This window comes from Xiphophorus maculatus, chromosome 8 (assembly GCF_002775205.1).
Source record: "Xiphophorus maculatus strain JP 163 A chromosome 8, X_maculatus-5.0-male, whole genome shotgun sequence".
NCBI lineage: Eukaryota > Metazoa > Chordata > Actinopteri > Cyprinodontiformes > Poeciliidae > Xiphophorus > Xiphophorus maculatus.
Genome location: NC_036450.1, coordinates 8,896,218 through 8,908,422, shown reverse-complemented (window position 1 = coordinate 8,908,422; position 12,205 = coordinate 8,896,218). Strand labels below are relative to the sequence as shown.

The window sequence follows — 12,205 nt, the reverse complement described above, 5'->3', positions numbered from 1 at the left end:
CACAGATTTCCAAAGCAGTGAACAAATGTTTTATGAATTATTCCAAAAAGTTGTTGGTTTTTGTCTAAGTAACCCCTGGAGCTTATCAGCAATGGTAAAGTTTATCACTTCCTTCTGTGTCGATGCAAATGTATGAATTGTGTTTCAGTTTCAGCAAAGAAGAAAAAGCATAGAGATAAAAAAAAAAAGAAGTTAACAAACACAATAAAAATAATATGCTAAAAGGAAGTTACAAGTATCTTTATTCTCAAATTCACCTGGATGAATGTCTCATATTTTCATGATTGGTCAACGTAAAATGTCACTCTATGGATACGGAAATCAACAATTAGAAGCAAATCGTCAAGTCCAAAAACATTCAAATGCTCCTAAAACATTTCATAGAAACTAAAAAATTATGACAAAGGCTCAATTACAGAAATATTAGTTAAAGAGCGAAACCTACTAGGACTCCCTCTGCTTGCACCTGAAAGAAAACATAATGTGTAGAGATTATTACAGCTCTTTTGGCACATTTTAGGCTGCAGTTGTTAATCAGAGAAATAATAATAAATAACATAAAATATCTAAAATATAACAAAAAGGTGTTCTTGGTTTGCCCTCTATTGGTATTTTATTCTGCATGAAAAATAATGTACACAGACCTGAGGCAAAAAAGAAAACTTAGCAATAAATCTTAGAGAAGTCTCTTTGCCCTATAAAACTCTATCGGATTTCTGATCTAAAATCAGTTTTGAGTGTGAAAAATAATCCACTGGTCAAAAAACATTAAGTGTAAAATGTGCAACTTATGAGTAGTGAGAACAAAAACTAGCAACAGAAAGTGACTGAAGAAAAAACAAATTTAAGTCATTGCACATATTAATGCTCGTGAAATACTTCACAATGTGAACTGGACTGCTAACCGGTGCAAATAAATCCAAAACTCATTCTGGACAGCATTCAAATTTCTTGAGGAGAAAAGTTTTCTATTTCTTATGCAACTGTGACAAACATGAAGCGAAATCTTGCTGCACACCTGAAAAGAAAACATTCACAACTAAATGTTGAAAAGCATTTTCTCTGCGTGGAGATGTTTAACTTTGGTTTTATATTAGGTATCACCATGGGATTTAAACATAGTTGGAATATACAATAAGTTCAGAGCTAATGATCGGATATGATCACACCAGACTGCAAGACGGATTTAATGTGTTTTTCACTTTTTTCACAAAGTAATTTGAAATTAGTTTTCCTAAAATTTGTACAAATACAATATTAAGAACCAAAGCCTACAATGAATCTCAAATATTACTCACAATTTTCTCTTCTTACTTGTTATTTGCATGATTAGGTTTAGAGGTTTCAACCGAGATGCATTTTTATATAAATATAGCCTAATTAATAAACTACACTCACACAGTCTAATGCTAACTCTTTAATTAGCCAAAATAAGTGCAAAACATCCCTCTCAAACGTGCACATTAAAAAAATAAAAATATTGGTCAACCTTGCATACTGCATTCACTCATCAAGTCCCTGAAGTTTCTACATAGTACAAAATTTACGTTCCAAAAGAACCCAAGCTTGTCTCCTTCATCCACCTTACACATGGTGCAACAGAGGTGTTATGGAAGCCGACGCCACCTACTGGCCAAGTAAGACTCCACCGATCATTACAGACCGCTAAAACAGTATTTGAAGAAGTTAAAAAGGTGCAATCTAGATTAAAAGCAAATTGCATACATTTTGTTACCTCTTCCCCCTAGGTTAGGACGACTTTAAATCCTGCTCTACTGGACACGACATCGCAGCCACAAGCTGTTTGTAGCTCCAACTAATGTTCCGGTTGAGAGCAGAATCCCTCTGATCTCACTGTGTCATAAACATGTAGCAGTAAATTCATATCCTCCCTGTTAATTGTAAACATTGCAGGGTGTGCTGCAGAGCAGAGAGAGGGGCCACATGCTGCTCACAAACCAACTAGCCGCCAGCATTTGGGAACCACAGAGGTCAAGGGTTTGTGCCTGGTTCGGGTTTGGAGTTCAGGGCTTGCGGAGAGTCTGTAGAACAGGGCCCAGTTCTGCCTTGAGTGCAGACCTGTTGGTGCGGTGACTGTTGTTTTCCACTAAGCTCTTCTTCGTCCTCCAAAACCAGCTCCAGTGTGGCTCCTGGAGCTGCTCTGTCCTCCGACCCCCCCTCCTCTCTCAGGCGGAGTTTTATGTTCATGCTGACAGGGTTTTCTGATTTATCTGCAAAAATGAAAAAATAAATAAAAAATAATAATTAAATAAAATGCATAAACTCAGAACGAACATTCATACCACACACATAATTAAGATATGATGTTGCTAATTTAAGAATTATATTTGTTTAAGAATGGAGTAAAAAGTAAAGTCCAGCAAATAAAACTTGACAAATATAAGCATGTATAGGTCATTTATACTTATAGGTATTTATAGGTAATATATTTATAGGTATATTATAAATATATAACAGGCATACTGATAGACACATTTGACATTTCTAAAAACTTACATTTGAGTGAAGCTATTTAATGGGTAAAAAAAAAGCTGTTAAATTGCTGATGCTCTTAATCTTTTGCTAATATAGAAGCACTCAGTGTTCTATAACATTTCACAAGAAGCACGAGGCATCCAGAGGCTGGTGTTTTTGAACAAACCCTCTTTTTATAACCTCTCTAGATCAAAAATAAAAACTCAGAAAAACTCAAATTATATAAACTCAAAATCTTAAATCCTACAAAAAACAGACGTTTTGAAAAGATGTTTTTATAGGACTTAAGTCTGGGGACTGAGAAGCCATAGCGGAAGTGTTTTTGGTTTTTTTGAAATAAATTTACTGATAGAATCCATCTGATTTTTATTTAAAATGTCCTATTTTTAAAAGTATATGACGCTACAAATAAAAAGTTCCCAGGGCCTTTCGTAGAGAATCAGGCCCACAGCACCACAGACCCTTCACCATACCCAACAGGGGGCAGAGGGTGCTTTTGCACAAATTTATCCTGAGTTTTAGTCCACATCTTACTTGTTTAAGTTTATTCTTAGTCTTATCTAACTAAAGAACTCACCCTCTGTAAAAATCCCAGAAGAGTATATAAAACTCTAAATTTCTATGCTTGTGATAGAAGTTGCTTTTACTTTCAACTATCATATTTATCTTGCGCATGGTGCCAAAATAACTGTGTGAGATTAAAAGAAAGGTTATTCGATTCTTAGAAGTTTCTGGAAAAAATGATCAAAGTTAAAAGTAGGAGTAAAAAATGCTTTCTTTAGACAAAATTGTTAGGCATGTCACTCATTTTGCCACTCATTTTTAAATCTTGCAGATAAATAAGACTTCCTAACATGTTTTTTCTCCCACTTAATAAGTCTGTTTGAAATAAAATGTAATTTATTTTTCCTAAATTTTTCATTGTGAGGTTTTGCTACTGCCATGAAAGATTAAATTAGTGAAAGACTTTTTACATGTCTTTGCCAAGGCATGCTAATACAATTGTTTGGAGCTGTAACACTATTCTATCAACAAAAAAATAAATATGGAAGAAAAAAAAATCTCTTCGATCAGACTCTCTCCTGTATAGAAAAACTTACTTCTAACCAATGCATTAAACGGCAACAAAAATACACAACATGGAGTGCTCTATCTTTTAATGGACTTCCTCCTGGTTCTCACCCTGTCCCAGCTGCCTCTCCTTCGGCAGCAGCAACACATCCACATTGTGATGTTCCTCCAGGGCGGAGGTGAGCACGGCGCCCTCCCGGCTGAACAGAAACACTAAAGGTAAGGCGATGTCTTCGGTGGAGTCACCGTCTCCGACCATCTGGAAGAGGGGAGTCTCCTCGCTGTTGCTTCCTTCGCGATGATCTGTGCGACAGGGAAGTTTATCAATAATTTACTTCCTGAAACATTAAAAACTATGAGAGGTGTAGTTAAAATACAAAAAATTTTCACCTATAAAGATGACTCCACCGGCTCCAGCTTGTTGCAGCCAACGAGCCTTGGCTGCAAACATGCAGTCACCGCGTAATGCAAGTGCAATACGACCTTTAACCTCTGCTGCATTTTCTATTGGCCCACAGGCAGTGTAGGGGGAAGCTTTCACTATGGTTCCTTTCACCTGTGGTAAGGGAATTCATTTTAGTTTCTAATTTTTTATGTTAGTGAGAAAAGCAAATAAATACAAAATAAACAATTTAAAAAGTTAATTTTTGTATCTAATTTGACAATACTCCTTTGCCGAATTTAGGGTACATTCACACCAACCCTGATTAGTCCAATTTAATCTCTAGTTCGTTTGTAATCCGGTTCATATGGGAAGGTGAGAATGCACAATCAAATTCTGATGCTAACCAAAAAAAGAGAACTGCCTAAAAACCTAGGTTTTTGTCTGGTTAAAGTGAACTCTAGCGCAGCTCGGATGCATAAGTGAATGTCAAGTGGAAAGGAGACCGTTCCAAAAGCAGGAAGTGAACTACAGCGCAAGGCATACATTTACCCAAGGTAAATACAACCCAAACAAATGCGCATTTAGTGCTAGCTACAGAAATTGCTCATTGATTTTTTGCCAAAGACAAAACAAATCCTTCAGCCGCTAAAATCTGACCCCACTACATGTTTGTTTACATGATGAAGGATATTGCACTCTTATCTCCTTCAGAGGTTTTTGGGTCACTTTCTTCAGTGTTTCCTAGTCCAGTGGAACCACAAGTGAGGAGGGGAACAAGTGTTTTAAAGGGTTTAGTTTGTTTGACGCAGTGCAGTGTAAAAGCGAAACACACCAGCTGAAAATGCCAATTGAACCAAATCTACCGGATTATCAGGTGTGAAAACACCCAAACTGTTTCTATTCCCAATATGATGATATTTTTTTGAAACATCAAATCTCTTTCAGGTTTTGTCTCAATAGTAGGCTCTTTATCTCACCCCGTGCTCCTGCTTGGTCAGGTCCATCCCAAACTTGGCAGGTCCTGCAGTGAGGACCGTCCTGCCCAGAAACGGAGGAGATATGAGCTGAACGGCGTGCGGCACCACCAGCTCCTCCTCTATTGTCTGGCTCACTTCTGCGACAAGCTTTACGCGGAACACTCCTTTATGCTGCTGCAGGTATTAAAAATATTTTAAAAAGACAAATACTCTAGTTGAATTCAACATATTCAATGTTGTTCGGGTACTTTTGTAACTAGAAAAATTACCTGAACATCATGTTGCATGTCCAGTATTTTATTATTAGATAAGATTATAGTAACAGAATAATATTTTCAGCATAGACACAAATACAAATCAATTCAGAAGTTGAAATGAAAAAGATACAGGTTATGGAGTACTACTGGCCTTTACTTGAGAGTTATACAACAAGAAGTGTGGCAGAAAGAGAAGAAGACGTGCAGTGAAGGAATCAGGCTAGGAAGACATGCTGAGCCATTCTTCAAATAATTCCTTTGCAAAATTCATAAAGTTCAAAGTAAATTTTAACTAAGCAAACTGAAAGCTTTTCTGTGCCAGCGGGAAATTTAAGTACAACAATAACAACCGGTTTGAGTCGTCAAAATTCCTGACTCCCTAGTGTGTAAGTGCAACCAGTGTAATATATTTAAGTTTTAAATTAAACTTTTAAAAATCTCTCTCCATACAGCACCGTTAAATTAGGCACTGACTGTGCTCATGTTAAATCACACGATTATCTGAAAAGACATTTTAATGCTACACATACAACAATTTGTTCCACCAAATTGGAATCAGTAGATTTTAAATGTTCATATTTGAAATATTTCATAATTTAACGTAAGCAAGATTTAAACTAGAAATTGCTACAGACGCTCTAGAGGTGATAATAACTTTAACTGAACACATACGAGATTTAGAGGTAAACGAGGCCCACCTTTGAACCAATAGAGTCTCCCAGGGTAAAGTCATTCAGAGGGGTGAGAGAGATGCCCATGCTCTTCAAGAACTCCACTGGTTCCATGCCACTATCGTGGAGCGGCAGCTCAATTTCCCTGTGAGTAGTCATGAACACACTCAGTTTCACATTAAGCACATCAGCAGCAGAGATACTGAGAGTCTCTTGCACTAAGTCCCACCTGATGGGTAGAGGAGTGAAGGCTCGTCCCACGCCGGTCAGGTACTTGTAGCCGTCCCTAATGGTTTTGGCAAACGATGGGTTGTTGGGGAACAATGTCTCTGTGCTGGGGCAGGAGTGTGTAAATAGATCCTCATCATGAGCAACAGGAGCCTCCTAAAGCACAGCACAAAGAGATAAGGCACCACAAACCTTTCATAAGCACTTCAACAAAATAAATTGTCAATCTGTATTTAATGGCACGCAATAAAATGTTGCACATATAATTACAAGAATTAACATATTCTTGCTTTATACTCGTAGAGCACATCTTCCTGTACAAATTCGAGAACAGTAATTCAGATTGTTGAGAACTTTTACCGTAACGTTGGTCTGGACGGTGACTTGAGTCGTGGACAGAGAGACGGGCAGCAGGTGGGCCTCTGTGGTGAAAATGTAGTTGTCCATGTTAATCGGCAGCTGGCTCTTCTCCGAAAACAGCAGGTAGAGGTATTTGAACATCTCTGCCAGAAAGAACGAGTCCATCCTACACAAGAGAAGTAACACCGAAATATTATTTATGGTTTCCCTCAAAGCTTGGCTTCGTCTGTCCCAAACAGCACCTGTCTTCATGTGTCCCAGTGCGGACGTCCTGCACAGCAGCAAAACCGCAAGGCACCCTGGCAAAGGCATTGAGTTTTTCCACTATGGATTGTCCCACTCTGAGGTAGTAAGGGTCACCAGTGGCCTGCACAGGTCAGACAGAAAAGACATGTTATTAAAACAATACAGGACAGGAAGACTTTTATTTGTTAGGGTATTTCACCTGGATTTTCAAGACTGAAATAAGAATTATAATTATAAAACTTATACCAATTTCTTGGGCTTAATGAATGAACATCTAGAGCCACATGGATGAATGGATAGAGGGTCTCTCAAATATTTTAAAGAGGGTTTGTTTGTGAGAGTTAACATGTATTTTTAAGCATTGTTTATCTCGCAGCTCATTTTTTTCTTATTAATGATTTATTGGGATCTTTTTGGGTTTTAGTTTCTTTCTTGCTAAGCAGATAAGTCAAACTAGAACCAAGCATGTTGTGTTTTTTATTTCAGTGTTTCTACCTTAAAGAGGTAGTAGGTGCTTTCTGCAAACTCTGGTCTCAGCAGGTGTTGACCCCAATGAACTCTGAACTCTGTGGTAAAAGCCTGGGTGGAGATTGACCAAAGGGAGCAAACATAAAGCTGTGGACACTCATGACCAGATTCAACAGCAAAACAATGTAACTACAGAACGAATGTCACTTATTGAAAAAACTAACTTTGTCACTTTTATTACATCATTATTCTCACGTGTTTTAAATATTTGTCTAATGCATGATGACAACAGAGTGAACAGGAACGAGATCTTCTTTACCTCTGGGAGAAACTTGTGCTGCTTTGTAACTTGGTATAGCATCTCATGAGTCTCTATGGCTGGTTTCAGATCGCCTGTTAAAACCTATGCAAACAATAATATATATACATGCATAAATTTTTTTTAGACTCAGCAACCTTTTATCTGTCATCTGCTATTTACCGATTGGAGCAAATGTAATAAATGCAGCGTCTATTTAAGCAGTTCATCTGACCTGTAATCCAGGGAAGAAAGCGAGCAGCGAATCCATCCAGCTGCGAACACTCACAGTGGGATTGTGCATGTGCACGTTGAGCAGGAGAGGAGGCTGGCTGATGTACTTCATAATGGCACTGTAGTGCTGTTACAGAAAAATAAAAACAGCATAAAAACTAGATTAAACAACAGTTGTTTAGAGCTTCAAATGACAAGATGTGCACCAAAGATGTTACAAAATGGGACGAGTTGTTTGTTGAAGGGAGACTCACAATGTTGAACCTCTGCAAAAATGTATTGTCTCCTAAAAGAATGTAGGCCTTCATCAGATATTCGTAGTACGAGTCGATTCCTGCGCCAACACCGCTATCTGCACAAACAGAAGCAAAAAGGCTGTTCATTTACAGTAATGTGGGATTCTTATCAAGATAGTGCAACAACAAGAGAGATTCTGGGATTCATTAGGCATTAGCAGATGTGTATTTGTGCTAGAGTGTTGTTACCTTTCCTAACCCATTCTCCATTATGGATATTGATCACAGTTCCAACTAAGTCACTTCCTCTCTGTCTCCTCTCCCAGAGGACATCCAGGGCCTTCCTAGCATGTTCCTGTTAAACATCAATAAGCAGCCGGCTTTAATTTTTCAGATAAGGCGAACTAATCTCACACTTCAGTAATTACATATTTACAGCAGACTAAAGCACACAAACAAACATTAAGAAAACTTTGTAATTATTGGCTGGCAGTACCTCAAACACGGACTCTCCTGACAGCCTGCTGAGAGCGGCAAACTCCAGGATCATGGTCCCTGCACACGCTGTGCACGTGTCCGATTCAGTGCCGGTGCGTGAAAGTGGGTTCAAGATGCCGTACCGCAGATTCACCTGGGAAATGTCAAAAAGAAAGTCACTTAACTGGATGAAAAATACAGATAAACAAGCTATTTATGTTTACTTTCAATCAGTTTTGTTTGTGTTCACTGAACTGTGCAGAACTAGTTTCAATACTGAGTGGCATGGTCAAATATCTACAGTTTCCTATTACTTTTTTTTACTAAATGTACACATAGAAAAATCTAATATTTATATGAAAAGGTATTTATGGATGTTTGGAAGATTCAGTGTTAAGAATGGTTGTGGTAGGATCATGTATTGGAATATTTTAGAGAAATAAATAATGACTATTAGTTGTACCTTAGGGTAGGGAAGGCCACTGGAGGTGTTGAAGGCAGGAATCAGTCGGTGGCCCAGCTCGACGGCCATGTGAAGGAGCTCATCACGATACCACTGCATCCTCTCCCCACGCTGCCTGAGCAGGTCAGCCATCACATGTCCCCCCAAAAGCCCTCTGGACACATGTTTACAAAATGATAAACAGCACAACAGGACATGTTCATCATCAAAACTACACACTGCAAGCTTGTTTTATACCCTAAAACCCTGATGTTGGTCTCAAACACGGACACCACCACATCGTTGTCCAAGCGTACGTCCCTCACAGCCTTCTTCACTGCGTCGTCAAACTCGTCCAGCTTGTTCAGCACCTGTGCACATGCAACCAAGAGAAAACAACTTCATTTCCAAAAAGGAGGAAGGCGCAATAAATTCATTCTTGGCTTGGTAAACAGATGAACAGGAAGTACATACCACTAAGGTATCTAGGGTGTCGATCAGAGTGAGAGAAAACCTACAGAACAGGTGGCAGAAATGTTACAAGATGGTGAGAGGAGGTCATGTCACTCTTTGCTGCACATTTACTTTTTAGAACTCTACATCCTGCTTGAATTTGCATAAAATAACACTGAACTCTTTTTTATACATAAACTTATTTAAATTATCTTGTGTCAATGATTTATTCGTTTAAATGTTGATTTCATTCACACATGTTTTTGTTACGTTATGCATGATCTAGTATTTGCAACAACAGAGCAATAAATGTCTACTTTGAGTCTGTGAGCTCTTTCAACTCAAATTTGCAGGAATATCATCACCTAAGCTGTATATTCTTTGTGTTTCATTTATATTCCCAAAACATTTGCTATATAATTTATATCTTCATTAGATTACTTTCCCATTGGCATTAGTCAAAACGGTAGAGTTTGGGGGAAAAAAAACAGTTGTGTGATTCTGCAAAGGAATGCTAACGCAACCAGACAGGTCGTACAGACTATAAATAAACTATTTAAACAAATTTCCACCTGCCTGTTTAACTCAGGGTGCTGTGAAAACTTATTTGCTGTTTCAAGGCATCAGAAGACAAAGTAAGGTGTTCTTACTTCCCCAAGGAGTCGTCGATGTCCCCTCTGTTAGGCTCTTCTCCGCGTACTCTCCCTTTGCAGCTTAGCGGCATCAGCTCATCTGCTGGATAGGCATATTTCTGCAACAGTAACAGCTATAATTAGGCTCATCACTTCGTAATCATTTGATTCATGCTATTTAACTCATTTAATCATCTCCATGCTATCGGTATAGCTTTTCCTCATTTCTAAAAAAAAAACAAAACAAACAAAGAAAACATACATGATGGAAACACCTCCAAAAGAGAGGATTTTTGTCATTTTAGTTGTCACATTTCCCTACATCTTCATGTACTACTTCATGTTTGAGCCAGTACTGTTTAGCCGCAACTCCACAATAAAAAATAAGAGAAATCATCTAAATTCTCCCTATTCTCAGAAACAAGTTGGGACGTCAACTCTACATTGATTACTTATGAATAAAAACAGCAGAAAATGTATTCAAGGTGCAAATGACAGTTATTGTTTTTATCTGTAAACATCCAAACTCCTTTTCTAATGGTTCAATGGGATCTTGTACATATTGATTAATCAAAAACTGCCACTGATTGCCTTTTTTGCTGATATCTTTTTTTTTTTTACAAGACAGAGAAGCAACTTTATTCACCATTACATTAGATTCCCTTTCTACAATAATCTAAACAATACAGCATAAAATACATCTAAATAAAAAGTTATTGTTTCATGTGCCAATAAACTGCTCATTGACCATTAAACGTTTCTCCCAAAGGCTTTAACATGAGTTTAAAAGTTTTTAATTCCAGTTAGACTGCATATTAATGCCATTAAAATGAGTAAAATGTGTCCTTGGTTTGGTTTTATGCCTTATTAGAATGTAAGATTTTGTGGTAATGGAATATGCTTCTAATCCGGTTAACACACTATTGAATTTATATCTTCTGTTTGGTTTGTGCTCTAAATTTGCCAGCTTTTGATCTTTAAGTTTCCTCAAAACACTCAACTAATAAAACTGTCACTCAGGCAACTTTGAATGGAACAAATAGACAAAAGAATGTTGACAATTACAAAGCTTTAATTGTCCTTACCATGTAACTTCCATAGGCATGGTCAAACATCTCCAGAATTTGGTTTCTTCAAATAAATAATGAGAAAGCATTAAGCAAAACGCTCTCCTCGGGTAATTTCTGTTTATTACATAGAGAAGAACTGTGTTTACTCCATTTTTCACCTGATGTTGGCCTTCTCCTCTGGTGTCATGCTCTGATTCTCCAAACAATTCACCCAGCTAAGAAGACTGGTGATCAGAAGCGCCTTTAGCAACATATCGGTTCCAAAACAGAGACCCGTTTTCCTCTGAGATTTAGCACCAAGTCTCATCATGTGTTCTAACATAACGTTCAACTTTAATGGGAACAAACAAACTCCTCTCTACCCAACACCCACGCAAATCAAACAGTCCAGCTGGCACAACTGTCCCCTGTCAGACCCCAGCTCATCCTCTTGTTTTGGTAGAGAAACAGCACAATTTTAGCTACCTCCTAATGTCCATTTTCCCAGCTTTGTTGCCCTGTTGTTTGTCCAATCTTAATAGGACCACTTCACGGAAACAAAGCCTCTCTGACGAAGTGTCTCCATGTAAACAAAGGCGAAAGAAAGCTACAAAAGACTCGTTGACTAATATTGAAAAAATAAAAAAACAAAAACAAGTACAAATAGCTGCCTAGGTAAAGAAAACACACCTCTATCCAGACGTAGAAATACAGGAATACTATTTATAAACTACAAAACTGAAAGGAGAAGGTAACGATGTGGCTCTACCAGCTGTTGGGAGGCTCCCCGTTGCTAGCCTGATGTCGTTAGCAATGGCAGTTGGTTAGCAAACAAGCTTCTTGATAAAACAATTAAACTTATATTGGGACCAGATTTCATCCTAAGACAGATTTAACGACGTTTTATCGAGTAAAACTAACCCGAAGCAAGTCAGCAGACAGGAAAGCGAAGCTGAGAAGTCTGCTGGATCTGTCAAACGACAGGCTACCCGGCTGTGGAAGTGAACATTTTAGCCCTGAACTTGTCTTTCAGGTAACGAGAGTGCCACGTAAGAGTGAGGCGAGTCCTTCGCTTTGACTGTTCCCCTTTTCTTTACGTCCATGATTATTCAAAATATTGTACTTTTTAAATTTTTATTATATTACTGAAGCGAAATATACGTTACAAGATTTCCATAAAAATATAGTCTTCATTAAAAAAAAAAAAAAAATTCCCTGTCAGACT

General features: G+C 37.9%; 1 protein-coding gene across 1 annotated transcript; it reads right to left on the bottom strand.

The window, feature by feature from the left end:
• Window positions 1–225: 225 nt before the first annotated feature.
• Window positions 226–12,003, bottom strand: LOC102217920 (ER degradation-enhancing alpha-mannosidase-like protein 3). Its single transcript, XM_023338599.1, has 20 exons — window positions 11,160–12,003; window positions 11,017–11,062; window positions 9,950–10,050; window positions 9,321–9,360; window positions 9,105–9,217; window positions 8,868–9,021; window positions 8,424–8,558; window positions 8,177–8,282; window positions 7,946–8,043; window positions 7,693–7,818; window positions 7,479–7,562; window positions 7,187–7,270; window positions 6,688–6,812; window positions 6,446–6,611; window positions 6,087–6,241; window positions 5,885–6,002; window positions 4,930–5,103; window positions 3,958–4,123; window positions 3,679–3,870; window positions 226–2,231 (listed from the first exon to the last, which is right to left on the bottom strand). Exons 1-20 carry the CDS (start codon window positions 11,321–11,323, stop codon window positions 1,993–1,995), a joined length of 2,586 nt encoding a protein of 861 aa, XP_023194367.1. The 5' UTR covers window positions 11,324–12,003; the 3' UTR covers window positions 226–1,992.
• Between the last annotated feature and the right edge of the window lie 202 nt (window positions 12,004–12,205).

Excerpts from the sequence above, each read along its gene's own strand:
- LOC102217920 (XM_023338599.1), bottom strand. The coding sequence starts at position 11,323 with ATGTTAGAACACATGATGAGACTTGGTGCTAAATCTCAGAGGAAAACG. Across the intron at positions 10,051-11,016 it reads ATGCCTATGGAAGTTACATG|AAATATGCCTATCCAGCAGA; the intron begins GTAAGGACAATT and ends TTACTGTTGCAG. Across the intron at positions 8,283-8,423 it reads CAGGAGAGTCCGTGTTTGAG|GAACATGCTAGGAAGGCCCT; the intron begins GTACTGCCAGCC and ends GATGTTTAACAG.